We start from the raw sequence: 17,876 nt of genomic DNA on the forward strand, positions 1-17,876 counted from the left end.
AAAGAAAGAGCAAACTCAGCTAGATGCTAAGCATAGTCAAATGCACACACAAAGATCCATACAAGTTTTTTTCCCAGTCTTGTTTGGATTTGTTTTGTTCTTACTGTGAAAGGGAACAGTCCACTAAAACAAACACCCTTCACTAAAACAAAGAAAGACCCACACTTCCCATGGCTGAAACGATGTGATCTTTAGGATCAAAGCTGGAGCTTCTCCGAGATGAAAAGATGCAGGTGTCCAGCCAAGATGTTCTGTGAACTGGCTACAGCTGCACATGATGTAGGCCCCCATTTTGCCCCAGTGAACAGACTGGAGATGAAATGAAAGTGACAAGGCTACACTGCTGCAATACCTCTACACCACAGAGTACTCACAGACAAAAACCCCATCCAACTTCAAAGAACAACTCAATTTTATTTTGATGACAAATATTTTGAGCAGCTGTGCCCAAGTCCTCTTCACTTTACTGAGTGCAGTGTGTTAAAAGAGCTGGAAAGAATCCCTGCTTTGGGGATACTGAACTTCTTTGCCACCTAGACAAAAAGTAAAAAAACATAAACAAATAAAAAGCCATGTGCCAGTACATTTACAGCAGTACAACATAAATGTGCATAGGACACTATAATTTCTTGAACTTAAGGTGATTAACATTGCTCTTTGTGAACAGCATATTAAACACAGAATACTTTCAAAGTGCAAAACTATTGCAAGATATTTACTACATTCAAATTAGAAAACATAATGCAGTACTTGGCAATGCAAAGACACACACAGTATTAATTCTAAGGCAACTCTTTAAAAATATTTTGATCAAATCATTTTTAGTTTAACAGGCTCTGAATTTATTAAAAATAGGCCCCCCAAAATTCCATACCAAGGTGTTTTCCCCCTAAAAAATAATAATAGTAAAAAAAAAAAAAATCACAGCAATAGTGCTGTGAACAAGTCAGTATTATCAATGGAAAACTGTTGCAGAAAATGAAGTTGTTAGGTGATAAAAACCACAGCATTTGTTAGGAATGTTTTATTCTGCAAAGATACTCAAAGGTCTTGAGTGCTAAAAGAAATTAAAATAAAACATCCATTATTCTGATATTCTAATATCTACAACCAGACCATTTCCTCCTAATCAAAGTTATATGTATTACCTCAGGTAAGTCTGGATTTAGAGTAATCAAACTATAGATTTACAAATGGTTTTAGCTAGAAAGCATTAAATACGAAATCATACATTAAAAAAAAAAAACAACCAAAAAAACAACCAAAGGGCTATACATCCAGCTAGTGCTCTTTGTAAGTATTCAGGACTACATTCTGAATGACATAATTTCAGTCTGCAATTTAGATTTCTTTTAGGGGTTTATTTTTAAGTCACCAAACAAGAAACATCATTCATACTATCATTTTATTTTTTTCCTTTATAATTTGCTTCCCTAAGAGCAAAACACATCTTATTTTCACACATTAAAACAGCTGAATATCACAGCAAGCAGCTTTAATATCAGATTTCAACCTAGCCTTGCATTCATCTTTTTTCTTTATACACTACTTTTCAATGACTTTAATTATTTTCTGAACATTTTGACTTGACACTCAATGTAGTTCTAAATGTGACTTTTTCTAATTGGCAATAATACATAACTTCATTCAACCAATCACTGTTTTCATGTGTATTCAAAGTCTTTCCAACACTTATGACAACATATTTACTGATACTTTTAAAATTTCATTAAGTTTTATTTAAATAAAATGAAAGCAAATTGAAATTTACAAAGCTTAAAATTTTATTAAAGAAAACTCAGTGTGCTTAAATTTTCAAAACAAGATTAAACAAAAACATTTTGTCATCAAAGGCCTGCAGTCAGTTTGCAAAACTGTTCAGGTAACCAAACTCCATGTGGCTTTCAGGCATGCAGAAGTGCAGAACGGTGTTTCTGGAAAACCTGCCAAGCATTTAGGCTGCGTACCTGACTGCTGCTGGGACTTTGCTAGGAATTGGGTGTCCACTATTGGTTTTGATTTGTTGGGTTTTTTCAGTCTTCATGTGGGGTTTTTTAGGGGACTAGTGGTTAGGTTCATTTGATGCTTAATGTTCCCAGTTAACTCCATATCTTTAAATTATCTTTAGATTTAACTTAATTCCCTTCAACTTGAATTAGCAGTTACTGGGTCTACTCTTTCATCACCTTCTTTTTCAAGTTTCAGGTGAAGGAACCTAACTCAAACACTGTCAAAAGTTCTCTGCTTGTGCAAATAAGACCAAAAACAAAAATGAAGGCAAAATAATTTCTCTGCAACAGAATCTGAAAACATGTATGACAGTAGATAAATGAATGTCAAGATTAGCTTCACTCTGAAGTCTACAGATACAGCACCATGGTTTTGTTTATAGATCTGGCTTCCCTTTTGATTTGTATTCATTTAGAAAACAGCACTCTCACTAAAAGGTGAGGAAGGCTTATGTATACAGAATTTAAAATTTTAACAGAATACAGCAAGTCTACACATAACACTGGCTGCTGTGATTCCAAATTTAATTACCCATTTATCTTTGAAAAGGTATTCAAGTTCTAAATGACTACACCAGCACTTAGTAATAATATTTTTATGCACCGTACAAAGATGTATCTTCAAGTAGAAGAATATAAGAACGTCCTAGAACTACATACCAGAGAAACTGAGACTGAAACAGATTTCTTTTAAGGCAGAAGTTCCATTGTATATCAGATTGAAAGCCACCACAATATTAACTATAACTAGTTCATTAAGCACTTAAAAATTTGCATTCATAACTATTAAGTCTCGTGCTGACTAGAACGCTACTAATGTTCCAGGAAGTCCAGCTGGAGATATGGTTATCCTTTGAGGTTAAAGCTATGGCAGAGTAAAGTTAACCTAAACACTACTTTCACTACTTTTAATTATTAAATAAAATGTGCTCATTTATGTTAGTAAATACAACTATTTAGAAAGAGGACATATGAAATATTGAAAATGACAAAACAGATTTTAAAAAGCTATCATTGAAAAAGTTAGAATTCATATTCTGAAGAATTTCAATGCTTAAAAACAGATTCACATATGTTCATCCAGTTGAAGATTAGTGTATTAAAAAAAGTTTAGAAAATACTTTTGTGTTTCAGTTCAACTGCGCTTGATTCAAGCACAGCTTACAGGTTGGCTGATATAAATTAAACACTGGTCACTGCCTCAGCAGCCAAAAGTACAGAAAAATGTACATGTTCACAGGATAAATAGAAGTCTCTTCTTTTGGAGGAATAACAAAAAAAAGGAAAAAAAAGAAAAAAAACCAGAAAAAAAAGCTATCTCACTCCAATACGGGAGGTCATCCACTCCAAGCCTTGGCATAATCTGAAAGATAAGAAAGGTTATATTTGGCACGAGTTCTATTCCAGCATCTTGAAGGTATTTTCTACTTGTTTCTATGTGTAACAAGAGCTACTTAAAATAAATTAAATCAACCGGAAATGGGATTGAAAGCTGAAGAGAGTAACCAGTGTTTTAAACTAAGTCTACTTCGGCTTTAGCTGCATGAAAATGGTCAAGCATTCTATTTTATTGAATCTTGGCAGTATTTCAACTTTTTTTTCCTTGTAAACCTAAAAGACACTATCCTTAAATGCTTACTCAAAAGTACATGGAAAGAAAAAAGTTTTTCTTGTTCTACAGAAAGCTAGACCTTTACATACTAATATTAAAAGATAAAAGGCAGGTTATCCACACTGAATTGTCTCATGAAAAGACAATATATCAAAATTACATTACAAAATTAAAAGTGTGTTTATATTGAATACTAAGACTGCATGGGATCTAATCTGCTTCCTAACTCAGTTTGCATCTCCATTTAAAAGTCTTCTGTTTTAGAAGATAGACTTTCCTTTGATTTTCTAGGGTTCTATTTACCTAATTTATACTCCTTTGAGCTTTACCTTTGTACAGTACATCAGTGTTTAGCTATCCAAGAATGTTAGCTTCACTCACATCAGGCTGATCCCCCCAGATTCTTGTCAGATCTTCCCAAGGAAGACTCAGCTCAGCTATCTAACTCTGGGAATGTTTTTTCTAAGTTCTTCTCACTACTGTCATAGTTTGAAGTACTCTAAATATTCATTGCTTTTTGTTTTACAGTATGAAAGAAGCAGCCTAGGATGGCCACTATTTCTAAACTAAAACTCACATTTATCATTTTCCTTCAAATATCAACTTGGTTGAAGATATTGGTTAGCCCATAAACTGTGTACTCAAAAGAGACTTTAGCAAAACTGGTAGAAGGAAAGTAGAGTTAACTCTTCGAACGAAATAATACAACCACCCTATAAAAAAACACCCACTTTTTCTCACTAACACATTCCACCCTAAGGAAGTTAATGCCACCATTCACTCTACAACACATCTCCATGACATTAGACAACAGTTCATGCTAGAAAGTGAGGTAGATGCTCTCCCTTCCCAAATACTCAGTTGGATTTACTATTTTTGATGTCACAAGACCACAGTATTGTAAAGGTTGTACAACACAGCTAAAAAAACCTCGAAATATTACACATTACAAGACTGCTTTAAAAACCAAGATGAAAAATCAGTACACTTCACACCATACAAGCAAGACATTATCCAATTTGTAGAAGGTATCAACATTTTTTTTTTAATATTTACAGCCTAAGGATCCAAGGCTAGCCCAGCATTCCATTTTAGTAACTGTTAGCATAAAGTATGCAAATGTCAAAATTAGCTACATTAGCCAGATGGAAACAAAGTTTAATATTGGTAAAAAATTTGTTTTATGACAGATCTATGTAACTTTTGATCAAAAACAATGTTTCAATGCTAATAAAAAAAGCCAACCAACCAAAAAAACCCTGAACACCTCAACCTCCCAGCTTAGAAGGTTCCTGTAGTTTAGAATATAAAGGAATAGAACAGTAGCTTATTTTTTCAAATACAGAAAGACACACAAGAGTAAGAGAGTAGCACAGAGAGAGTAGACAGCTACGTCAACAGCTACATACTTAGGTGGAGGGGTAGTGTTTGGTTTTTGGTTTGGGGTTTTTAACAACAAATGGAAGATGTTCATATGAATTTGGAGTTTGAGCTATGAAAAAACCCACAAGGTTCAATTATGAAAGAGAAAAATTCAAAATGTCCCTCTGACAGCAAAGTTCAGAAAATATGAACTTTTAGAAAATCCACTTTGGTGTCAGCAGGCTTCTAAATCAGTATTCTCATTTACCCGGAACTGCCATAGTAAGCACTTACCCCTCTCCTGTCAAAGCACAGCAGGACTGAATGTGCCATGGGTGATCCTTTATGGAGCTGAGGGTGAGGTATGCAGATATCTCGGCAGCCGTCATGCAGCCTTTCATGTCCTGCTTGTTCGCAAAGATGAGAACCGCAGCCTTCCGTAAATCCTAGAAATGATTCAGAGTACTCGTAACAGTTATTATACAAAACTAAAAGGCTATTGTGCTAACTTCATGTGTTAAAAGAACTGTACCCAAGCTAATCTACAATTTCTCCAGAGCATGGAATTTTAACCATCTTACTACACAAAGTATTTTCTACAGTAAGACTGAAAACCTAATTTATTCAGAAGTGTTCACCACCACAGATAATCAAATTGTAATGTATTATATGAGGATCCTTTTGGTGATGACCACATGTTCATACATAACTAATGAAAGTCTTGTCAAAATACATTTTATAATGCTCCAAATTACTCAGTCAGTGGAATTATTTCTGGTTAAACATTGCAAGTCCTACAAAAAATACTATTCAAATGGAAAAGCCTGCTAGATATCAGTCTCTTGAAATTCTTTCAATTTTATTAAAGAAGTTTGGTATTGATTAAAGCAGTAATAATTTAAGAAAGCTTTTTGAATTCCTGTTAAGTTTAACTCTAGTGTTCTAAAAAGGGAGCTTTAATCATGCTGCATCAGCTTTTATAACTAATTAAAATAGTTTTGTTCCAGCATGGAATTTAGCATTCTGAACAGACAAGAACTAGAATGTATGGCTTTAAAAGAGCAGAAGAGTAAACAAATCTAATACTCAGGAAGCTGACAGTTGCAACTAAAAGTGTTCAATACATTTCAATGTGTGTTAAATTTTGAGAGTATTTTTCCACCAAGAGAAAAAAAAACAAAAACAACAAAGCTTTATGATCTACAGCTGAAAAACCCTACAAGTAGCCCAGTCTAGGCCCACCAACTGATTTCAAGAGATGGTAGATCACAGTTTCTTAAGAGCTTGAGATTGGAAACCAAAAAACTACATGGGAAAATTCTAGCACAAGAAATAATTTTTCCACCTTTTCTGGTAATTAATTTACTCCTTACTATTAGACCCAAACTACAATTACTATTAAACTGCAAAGTAAAAACTCACTTATGTGAAACACAACAAGTCTCTCAGAGAAATTAATTCAACAGCATTACTTGCACTGTACTACATCCTTTTCTTTCAAAAATGAAAGAGAATATTTAGATTTAAAACAACCTTAATTCAGCTTCAGAGTGATCACAAAAAGTTTTAACATATTTTATCTAAGCGAATGTACAACTTAATTCAGGATGTTTGAGTGAGTCGACCCAATGCTGAACAGTCCCCACGATAACATACAATAAAAATACAAACAAATAATTCTGAAGGAAAATGAACTGAAATAAATGTTCTCATATTGTGATATTTACTCCTTAATTTTAAGAAACAGGATTAGAACAAAGAAAAAAAGGAGGCAATTCCATTTCTCTAAAATAAAAACTAAAATAAAAATGTTTCCTGAAATTTTAGCCATTTAACTGAACTAGTCAGTGGTAAAGGACAACAATACCCAGTTACAATAATATGAAGCATAACATATTTTACAAGTTCAACATTTGCAAAGACTGATTTTATTACAATCAAGTAAGTCCTATTAGAAGGGTGCTTAATAATTTTTCTGCTTATTTATAGCTTACATCGTTTTAAAATGTGATCAACATGAATGCATACTTATTCTCAAATTTTTTTTTCTGATGGAATTATTTTTGTTAATATAGGAAACATGAAATGTTACTAAACTGTTCTCAATAAAACTATCATCCCAACTCCCCACCATACCTCATGAGCCAGCATTCTATAAAGTTCTTCTTTTGTAATAGACAGTCGCTCTCTATCAATGCTGTCAACAACCAGAATGATGAACTAGGGAAAAACATCAATAGTATAATATGTAAATAAAAACTACAAATTACAGAAAGCACAGTTTCAAGAGACCACTACCACTAGTCTGCCTACAGAAGAGACAGACACTTTCAGAGGACACTAGAAAAGAGAAAGTGACAAAAGAGAGAAAAGAGAGTAGCAAAACAGGAGAATTGGAAATCACTGCAGTAATTCTCCAACATATTCTCCAAATCACTTTGCCTTATAAAATTAAAGGGATTCATTAGTCATGAAAATGACCACAAAGTATGAAAACCTGAGTCAATTTAATGCTGCTGTGACTTTGAGATGCCTAGCAGATGATGTGGAACAGTAATAGAATTATTCATATGAGGGAGGCTAGGATTAGCATAGTAAACAGATCTCTTTTCTTCCTCAGCTGTTTCCAGCAGACTGGAAGCTTCTAAGTAAAGGGAAAGTTCTTTCCAAGTACTACAAGGCACTGAATTTCAAACACTTGCGAGACAGAATACGAAGAACATCCCAAAAGTATCAGAAAAAATAATATATGCATCTCTCCAATTTCCAAAATCAAAGACACTCAAGGGGTAAATGCCAAGAACTTATTCCTCTATACCAGATAATGCTGGTAGAAGTCTCTTTATCTTCATGTGTTTCTTAGATGTAGCTGCACTTTTCCAGATAAAATAAAAAATTAGTCTAAAATACTGGAGGTGAAGGTTGAGATGTCATCATTATCAGGCTTACACTAGATCTAGGATGGATCACTGATCTTACCTCTCTTCAGGAGCATAGGAAAAGATATAGAAAAAAGAAGAGATAAAAAAAGCTAATTTTACAAGAGGATTCAATACTTCTTTAAAGAGTAATATCTACAAGAGGTCTCTGCTTTTAGGAGAAATGGTAAGAAATGAAGTCTAGAATATTTTATATCACTGTAGATGTCTCAAAAACAGTGATTATATGTGCCTTTTTGTATTGATAACCTCTTGGCCTCAAAAAGACTGTCATAAAAAACAAACCCCACAAAGTAAACTGTTGCTGAATTCTTCTCCAACCTTTCCAGCAACAGCAGCTCTGCCAGTACCTCACAAGTAGTGCACAGCAAGACCTTCCTTCCTCCTCTGGATAAAAGCTATGAACTGATGAGCTATTTAAATACTGCTGCCTAGGCTTAGAGAAAGTTTCATTCCTTTATTCCTTATTACTTCATTCCTCATTACTTCATTCCTCATTTCCTTCTAATTATCATTATTTCAAAACCATTTCAGACTGGATGTACAGAAGTCCAGCTGACCACTGCAAATCATCACAAAATTTGCAAATTACATTTCAAAATTTTCTTTTTAATCTACTTTAAAAAAGCAAGCAAAAAATCTGATCTAAAATTTATTTCATTATCATTTGATTGCCTAGGAAAAATCTAATTTCACAGTTTATAGCATAGACCAAATAACACTGCAGTAAAGTATACAGAAAAAAATACTTAAAATATTACCAGAAAGATGGCAGCATACCAGCAATACCTTACACTTTTTGAATTTATTCTCTCTCATTAGAAGATAAAAACAATACCACTGCAATCTCTACAAAAGTCTACAAATATCCCTAATAAATAAATAAATATGATTTCAAACTTATTCTATTTGCAGATTTCAAAGCATCTTCTCATACCTCTGTATTTGAATAATAGGTATTCCATGATGACCGTAATGATTCCTGTCCTCCTATATCCCACATTAAGAAATGAGTATTCTTCACCACTATTTCTTCTACATTGCTTCCTATGGTTGGAGAAGTATGAACCACTTCATTCATTAAGCTAAAGGAAACAATATCACACCATAAAGACCAGTCAGCAAAATCCACAAAGCTTGTTAGAGTTCAGTTATAACATTTTTTTGTAGAAAAAGTAAATATATGTAACTGACAAAAAATATTTTAAAATTAGGCATATTTTTAAAAAGCTATACATTTGAACTTATAAAGTAGTGACTGTAGTCATGCTTAAAAAATCAGCAAGGAAAAATAAGCACATAAAAGGCATAACAAATGGTTAAGTGTTATAGGAAGACTGTCTTTCTTAAGGACATTAAAAGACACTTAAAATGCACTTGTTTCAAAGTAGGAGTTGCCATTCTAAAGATCCCAAATACAAAACCAAATACAAAACTGTGCAAAATATAAATCAGAATATAATTTTATCAAAGCATTCTACTTAGTAACTAGATATTAAATCCCAAAGGATTGTTTGGTTACATAGCTGAAAATTCCTCAGTTACACCTTTAAGCTTGCTCAAAGTATTCACGAATAGAGAGTCTTTTTGGAAAGCACACTATGCTGCTTTGATATCCAAATACAAGGATATGAATTTATCTATACTCTCCTCCTTTTCCACAATTACAATAGTAATTATGGTTCTGACAACACTCTTCAATTTATTATGGATATTCTTGTAATGCTGCCAAGATTTGGGTGCAATGATGCTATTGAAAATGAGTAAGGTAGGACCTGGGAAAGCTGAAATATTATTTTTAAGAATTCTCTATCACAAATTTTAGACACTGGAATTGAGAAACATTTGGAAACATTTCTGGATTTTTGCAGGGTGGCTAGAATTTCCATTAATTTAAAAATCATGTTATTTTCTGCAGTTACTGGAAACAGGATTATTTCTATGCATACAAATTCAGACAGGCTTTCATGGGGAAAAAACTGCAGTTCACTTTTGCTTGGATGTACAAATTTGTTGTTCAATTTACAGTTCACTTTTAAAGCACAGCAGTTCCTTCAATTATCCTTCAAATATTTACTCTGTTTAGAACAACTAATATCATTAATGTACAAAGTGTGATCTAGAACCCTAGAGATTACACCAGATTACAAAACTGAATTTTCAAAGAATAAACAGTGACAAGTAATAAAATGCAAACAGAAAAACATTTAGTTCATATACTTACAACTGGTAAAGAATAGTAGTCTTTCCAGCATTATCAAGTCCCACTATGATTACTTTGTGCTCTGCATAAAAAAAAAAAAAAAAAAAAAAAGAAAAAAAAAAAGACAAAAATAAGTTAGTGGAAACAGGGAAACAACAATAATTATAAGTCTGGTTTATCACTCTCCCTTACTGAAGAAAGTAACTGCTCATTTCTTTTAAGTCAATACCTTACACAGATTAGTGGAGACTTCAGGACAGAAAAAAAAAGCCAAACAAAGCCTCATCTTCTCTTGAGACTCCAGTCTCAGGAAAAGTCAGCACTGGAAATTTAATAAAGGTATGGCTACTAATGATTACTTCATCTACAAGATCTACTTTTAGAAAGAAAAATACAATGAAAAAATATAATCCATAGCTGTGTTTCACACTAAGAACACCAACAAATATCCAAAGACTGCAAGAGATATTACCCTAACATTCAAAGATCAATAATAACCATTTATTAAGGTACCACCATTATTCACACAGTAAAATCTAAGAGGAAACTGTATTTTGAATAGGCCACAGATTCTAATTTTGCAACTTCTGAACTGAAAAGTCACAGAATGATAAAATGGTCAAGGCTGGAAAACACTTCTGGAGGTCATCTGGTCAAACCTCTTTGCTGAACCAGGCCCACAGAGCCAGTTACCTAGGACCATGTCCAGATGGGTTTTTAATATAAAGATGGAAACTCCACAGACTCTCTGGACAGTCTGGGTCATTGCTCAGTCACCCTCACAGTGAAAAAGTGCTTCCTGATGTTCAGAGGGAACTTCTGCGTTTCAGTTTGTGCTCAGTGCCCAGTCCTGTGACTGGGCAGCAATAAGACAAGTCTGGCTTTCCCTCTTTGCACCTCTTTTTCTCATATGTGATGTGCTCCAGTCCTTAATCACCCCTGCAGCCCACCACTGCACTCTCCCCAGAATGTCTATGACTCTTTTGTACTGAGGAGCCCAGAACTGGACACACTACTCCAGGTGAGGCCTCATCAGTGCTGAGCAGAAAGGAAAGATCATGTCCCCTAACCTGCTGTGAAGTCCAGCATACAAAATAGTGATCTTGCAATTGCTGCAATACTGTTTGTTTCCAGGCACAGGTGAAACTAAACAGAAATCAACCAAAAAAACAAGATCAGTAAAAAAGTCCTCCAGAATTTATATGCTTCTCTGTAAATAATCCCTCTTAGAATTTCAAATCCAGTAGCACAACCACTTAGAATGGTGGTTCTTTTGCTAACATGTGTGAAGCTACAGCATACTGATCTAATTACTGACCAAAAAAAAAAGCAAACCACTTGAGAGTGAAAAATTTGGAAGTGGATACATAAAAAATCCATGAACAAGCTCACTATTAAAAAGATAATATTTACAATTCTAGGGCACTTATTTCAAAGCAAAACATGGTTCACAGCTTAAAGATTTCCTACAAAATACCACACTTGATCTACAGATCTATCTTATGTATCAAATTGATGTTTTTTCCCCCAAAAGTGGGTGGTTTAAGGAAAAATTGAAGTGTTTTGGTTAAAAATCTATTTATATATAGTAACCTAGGTCTTTTTACACTGAATATTACTGTAATGAAATAGTTTCTTGTTTGGAACTTTTGTAAGTTTTGCTGTGCAGTAGGGTCACAACAGATGGCAAAATGTATTTCCCTGTGCCAGTTCCCCTACTACTGCATCCTGTCAACACATTCTAAGAAAAGAACATTTCCTGACTGTAAATGCAGCAATACTTTTAGCCCCACTAACAGCAGCATCAGTAATTAATAACCTTTCCCAATACATAAGTAGTATGAAGTCGTCTCTACTTTCAAGGCTAATAAATCATGCCTAGTAGCTTGACTGTCCATCTCTTCTTCAAACACACTTAAATTTAAAGAGCTTTCAAAGGTCCAAACACAGAAATACCATCCCGTTTTTTTTTCAAACCAAACATGTTGTCAACTATTGCCAGGAAAATGATTCTTCCTTTGCAGCATTCTGTTTAAGTTATTTTCAAGAAAGAAAAGAAATTCTAGTCAGGCATTACACTGCTCTCTCATCTTCTTATCAGAACACATCATCTTAGGCATGAATGATTGGAGTGTTGGATGATACAACATCACACTAAGTAATGAAGAAAAAGCCTCCATTGAGGCTTTTGAAAGCCACTGAAGTGTGAATGGTCCAACACTAACTGGGAAAAAAAGGCACATCTTATCTGTGTTACTTCATAGTCAAATGGTGTTTCATACAGTGATTGAATAAGCACAAACAATAAACAGTCACACAAGTGTTAATTAATAGTGATCTTGGCATGAAAATAGTAAGATGAAATCATGGGTATTTCATACAAGTAGCAGATTCCAGAACTATAGTAATGGAAACTCTTCACTTACAAACATATTCAAAAGTTGAATTTCTGTCTAGTTTGATGAAAACAAAAAAATCGCACATAGATGTGCATTAGAGGAAAAACATGTGAGCTTAAAAACTACCAAACTAAGACAGAACAGAATTTTAGCACGACAGCTACTTGTTTACAAGAGTAACTAGGAGTAGATGCCACATTTAGGAGGAAGGACAGTTACTGGGTAAATCATAGGCAGTGATTTATTTACGTTCTGTACTTACAGACTAACCCAAGTTTCTCCCTTTCACTGGCTGGTATTCAAACTCAGTTTAGGTTGTATTCATGAATATCTTCCCAGTCCACCATGTTCTTGGCAAAAGAAGAAAATCCATAACAAAGTTGAGAGAGCAGAAGAGTCTTTATTAATCACGTAGGAAAAGGGAGGGAAGATGGGGAAAGTAGAAGAAGTAGGCATAAGCAGGGGAAAAAAAAGAAAAGACAGTATTAGACTACTCTTTAAAAGAATCCAAGGACTTCTTGGTTTCATCAACCATTTCTAGCACACTGATTAAAAAATTGATATGCAATACAGTTAAAAAAATCTGTGGCAGTTTAGTATTAGAAAAACACAGGACAGTAAAGATTATCTTCTGGCAGATGTTAGAAGAAAGACGTAATATGCTTTTCCTTACTCATTGATATTTCTCTATGGTAAAAGGACCCAAAACTGGAGAGTCAATTCTCCCAACATGCCTTTTTCTCCACTTTGCAAAAGATAACAATAAAAATAAAAAAAATCTAAATACTTTAATGATGAAACTTCTAACATATTTGGAAGAAATGACTACTGAATGAGTACTGATAGCTTTCAAGCTGTGAAACAAAATACTCATCTGGGTTCCAAGGAGCAACAACCTTGGAGGACTTGGAGTTGAAGAGAGAATGCAGACAGAAGTTTGCTAGAAAGAAGGCAAGAGGAATAGCATAATTCTGGAGGTCAAAGACATTTCAATACACAGACTCATTCTGCACAAAAACAGCTAACTTACAGTCCTCTCTTAAGCACAAAATAACTGCTAAAATGCATTTTGTATTCCCAGATTTGATTACAAGGAAGTAGAGAAGCTGTCAATAACTTTTAGCAGTCAAAGGAACCAAAAACCATTTGGTATTTCAGATAATGGTCTCTCCTAACCTGACTGGGAACTGCCAGTAAGGCTAAGTGAAGCAAACTGTGGAGTTACAGAAGCTCAATCATCTTGATTTAGAGCTTACCATTACTTTTCTTAAAGCAACTTTTTAATAACTGTAGCAATTATTCAGAGCAACCTGTAAGACGCTGAATAATTACTGTTCCAAAAATAAGTAAATCCCAGATTTGTGAGCTTCTCAAAGAATTCTATACACCACATAAAAAAATAAGGTACTGATAACAGTAGTTTATCTTTATCAGGGTTGCTGACATTCACTTCTATTTTTAACCCACAGTTTAATTAAGAGCTATCTTGGTAACAATGATGGAATGGTAAGTTAAGCAAGTTTTACTCAGACATGTGTTAACACAGACACTAACTTAATGGCTCTACCATCTATCCATACAACTACATGCTGCTTAGAAGAATGTGCCATCACTACTGAATCATAGCTTCAGCAGGTCATTTTTGGAGTCTGCTTTTTTTTTAACTTCTGAAAATAAGTTACTAATAAAAGTAAATTCAACTGAACTTCTGTAATTTAGCAACTAGACTTTAAATGGCTGCAGAGAATGATATTTTGAATAAAACAATACTTGAGTAATGTTTTTTTGTCAAATTAAAGGAAATATTATCACAAAGCCATTAGAAAGTCACCTAGAAAAATGACAAAAGTCTATTTTAAAGCCAACTGTTTCTTTTATGAGTAAAAGAATCTCTATTTCAGTTCACATCATTCAATTATATATTGAGAGCTGAAAGATTTAGACACACCTCATCCGCTATGCTCTACTTGATGGAACACAGATGGAACTTTCAAATCTTTGCTTAGTTCCACCTTTCATTTTGCCAGTCTCAAGTGCTGCAGATTATCACACAACTCACATCAGACATGAGAACTGATACCATGATCCTCACACAGCAGACCGTATTTGCATCTTTGGAATACTCTCTCTGTACAGCCAAAATCAATGTGTAAGTTACTGTGCTAGTCTGCTCAACAAGCAGCTTCACAGGACAGCCAGTGAATTCTCCAAGGAGCTATCAAAATTTGATGTAACTGGAAGAGCAACCAAAATCAACTCAGAAATTACTATGCTTTATTATTAGTAATGGTATTATTTAGAGAATACAATTGTGTTGTTGAAGAATAATTTCCCATTAGATCAAAAATTTATGTTTGAAGCAAATTTTCTAAAATGAAATTTCAGTTTTGGCCATGAAAAGAAACTCTTTTCTACGGCTACACAAGAAACGGAGGTAAAAAAAAAACCCAACAACCCAAAACAAAGTAAAAACGAAACAAAAGACAAATCCCAACATTAAACCAGGATCAGGACACACCCTAAAGTCTCTTATTGGGATAAATGCCAAGGAGTAAATATTTCATGATATTATGTCATCTATTTAACTGTGAGACTAATATTTCATTAACCATTTAAATATATGAATGTATTAGGTTTGCAGTGTGAGATTTTGATAGTGGAGAGGGCTACACAGTGTTTTCTGAGAAATTCCTAGAAACTTCTATATGTATGCAGCCAGTGCCATCAGCAACAGGTGTAATGCCTCTGGGATAACATATTTAAGATGAGAAAAAGTTATTGCACAGGAAAAATTACGGTCAGAGAAAAGAGCGGTGAGAATATGTGAGAGAAACAACTCTGCTGACTCCAAAGCAGGTGCAGAAGGAGGGGGAGGAGGTGCTGCAGATGCCAGAGATCCACCCACAGCCCATGGTGAGGCAGCTGTGCCCCTGCAGCCAGAGGTCCATGGGGGAGCAGAGATCCACCTGCCCTGTGCTAGAGCAGGTAGATCCCAAAGGCAGCTGTGACCCCCACTGGACACTCGTGTTGGAGCAGGCTCCTGGCAACCTGTGGACCTGTGGAGAGAAGTGCACTCTGAAACAGGTTTGTGACCTTGTGGGGGATCCACACTGGAATGGCCCATCCCTGAAGGACTGCGCCTCGTGAAATGGACTCATGTTGGAACAGTTAGTGAAGAATTGCAGACATTGGGAAGAACACATATTGGAGAAGCCCACGGAGGACTGTCTCCCATGGGAGAGATCCCACACTGGAACAGGGGATGCAGTCCTCTCCATAAGGAAGAAAGAGTGGCAGAGACAATATGTGATGAACTGACCATGGCTTGTTCCCTCCTGCAGGGAGGTGGTAGAGAACCAAAAATAAAGCTAATCCTGGGAAAAAAGAGGGAGGAATGGAGAGCAGGTGTTCAGAAGATCTGGTTTTATTTCTCAATAACCTGTTTTGGTTTGATTGGTAATGAATTATATTAATTTCACAAATTGAGTCTGTTTTGCCCATGATGGGAACTGGTGAGTGATCTCTCCCTTCCTTATCTCAATCCAGAAGCCTTTTGCTGTGTTTTCTTTCCCCCTGTCCAGATGAGGAGGGCAGTCACAGAGCTGCTTTGGTGGGCATATGGCACCCAGCCAGGGTCACTCACAATGAAGAATAACTTTTCTTCCAGGAAATAATATACAATAACCAAAACAATGTGTTTTCCTGAAGATAAACACTGACATCATAAGCTACTATACAGGCAGATACTAAATGCCATCAGTTATCTGCTGATCAGTTCACTGCTTATAGATCTCTTCAGAGTCTTTGAAATACTTTATGGAAGAAAAGGAGTTGCAGATTGCACTACTTCATGAAAAAAAAAGGTACTCAATATTTTTCTGGAGGACAGGGGAAACACTGGATCTTGTGAAATATGTTTGAGAGTTCAGGAAAACAAGAAATCAGCAACAAATTCAGAAGACTCTGTTAGAAGACTTCAGGAATTATGTGGTAGCATGGTATATGCATGAGAAAAATAAATGATCTGGGACTGGATCCCAATCCCCTCCCATGAGAGACAGTTTGATATACAGATATCAATGTGCACACACACTGAGGCTGTGCTCTGGTATGTACAGAATTAAACTGGGTTATGTGCAATCACAGGCACAAAACTATTGAAGTACACCAGGTGTATCTGCCTCCAAAAACTTCCAACAGAGCATTGCACAAAAAAGGCTTACCTACATTTTCAGTAACTTTAAAGTGGAAATGAGTTACACATTTGGAAACTTGATGAGAGAATAATTAATGAATTTGTTTATATTGTTTTTCGTTGAGGCCCTGAGCTTGGAGCAGGCAAAATGATATTACTGTTAACTATTTAATTTTCTAATCAAAGCTGGCTAGGTAAACCAAAATCATTAAAACAAATAAATTAACAGACAAAGCATAATTTTCTACTTTTATGATATCCATCTGAGGTAAATGTGGTGGCAGATGCAAATTCTGAGCTCTGGATTAGAACATGAGCTACGATTGCAGGGCTGGATGAACTGGGCAGGAGAGCATGGAAAGCGATACTATCCCCTTACAACCTTTTTTATTTTTGGCTAGAGAAATTATTTTCTTGGGTCACTAACTGTATTTAAGTAACATCTTTGCCAAAACACAAACAGATCTTTACCTCAAAGGCCCCTACATGTTTGGCGTTCTTCCTTTCCTTCTAATTAAAGACTAAAATAACATTATTTTAATAACAGACCCCGACGTAAAAAGGAGGACCGACGAAGCCAAGACGGACCGTCATCGTCCATCAAAGCTTCAGCAGTCCTGGCCGCCGTGGACGTCGGGCGCGCACCGCCTGAAGGGCTCCAGGGGCACAGGACGCGTTTAACGCGCCCAGGGCGGAGCGGGAGAGGAGGGACCACCTCGGGAACTCAAACAAAGCGACCCCGAGCATGAGGCGCCGCGGGACCAGCGCTCACGACGCTGCACAAAGCAAAGCCCAACTTTTGGCTGGGCGGGCCTTCAGGAGAAGGCCGGCGAGCGGAGCCGGCCCCCACGGCTGCCGGCGACCCCCGCAGCCCCGCGGGCTCCACTCGCCGCCCGCCGCGCCGCCGGTTCGGGCCCGCGCGCTCACCTTGGCTACCGAAGAGGCTCCACAGCTTGGCGAAGATTAGGCCCATGCCTGGCGTCGGCTTCCCGCCGAACGCCCGGGACACCCCAAGCTCACCCAGGCGGCGGCCGCGGCGACTCCCCAGCTCCCTCGGCGGAGGCTCCGCAGCGGCCCCGGCTGCGCCGAGCGGGCGGGCGGGCGGGCACAGGAGGGGGCGGGCACGCGGCACCGCCCCGCCCCGCCAACGGCCGCAC

General features: G+C 36.3%; 1 protein-coding gene across 2 annotated transcripts; it reads right to left on the reverse strand.

Moving 5' to 3' along the window:
- Window positions 1-394: 394 nt before the first annotated feature.
- Window positions 395-17,852, reverse strand: ARL5B (ADP ribosylation factor like GTPase 5B). Of its 2 annotated transcripts, none has more exons than XM_053989921.1 (7): window positions 17,647-17,852; window positions 10,147-10,207; window positions 8,860-9,007; window positions 7,120-7,203; window positions 5,278-5,429; window positions 3,333-3,372; window positions 395-533 (listed from the first exon to the last, which is right to left on the reverse strand). In XM_053989921.1, exons 1-7 carry the CDS (start codon window positions 17,690-17,692, stop codon window positions 459-461), a joined length of 606 nt encoding a protein of 201 aa, XP_053845896.1. In that variant the 5' UTR covers window positions 17,693-17,852; the 3' UTR covers window positions 395-458. The 2 variants fall into 2 exon arrangements, with proteins under 2 accessions (XP_053845896.1, XP_053845902.1); XM_053989927.1 differs by lacking the exon at window positions 17,647-17,852 and adding an exon at window positions 12,787-12,887.
- Between the last annotated feature and the right edge of the window lie 24 nt (window positions 17,853-17,876).

Source organism: Vidua macroura, chromosome 1 (genome assembly GCF_024509145.1).
Source record: "Vidua macroura isolate BioBank_ID:100142 chromosome 1, ASM2450914v1, whole genome shotgun sequence".
Taxonomy (NCBI): Eukaryota; Metazoa; Chordata; class Aves; order Passeriformes; family Viduidae; genus Vidua; species Vidua macroura.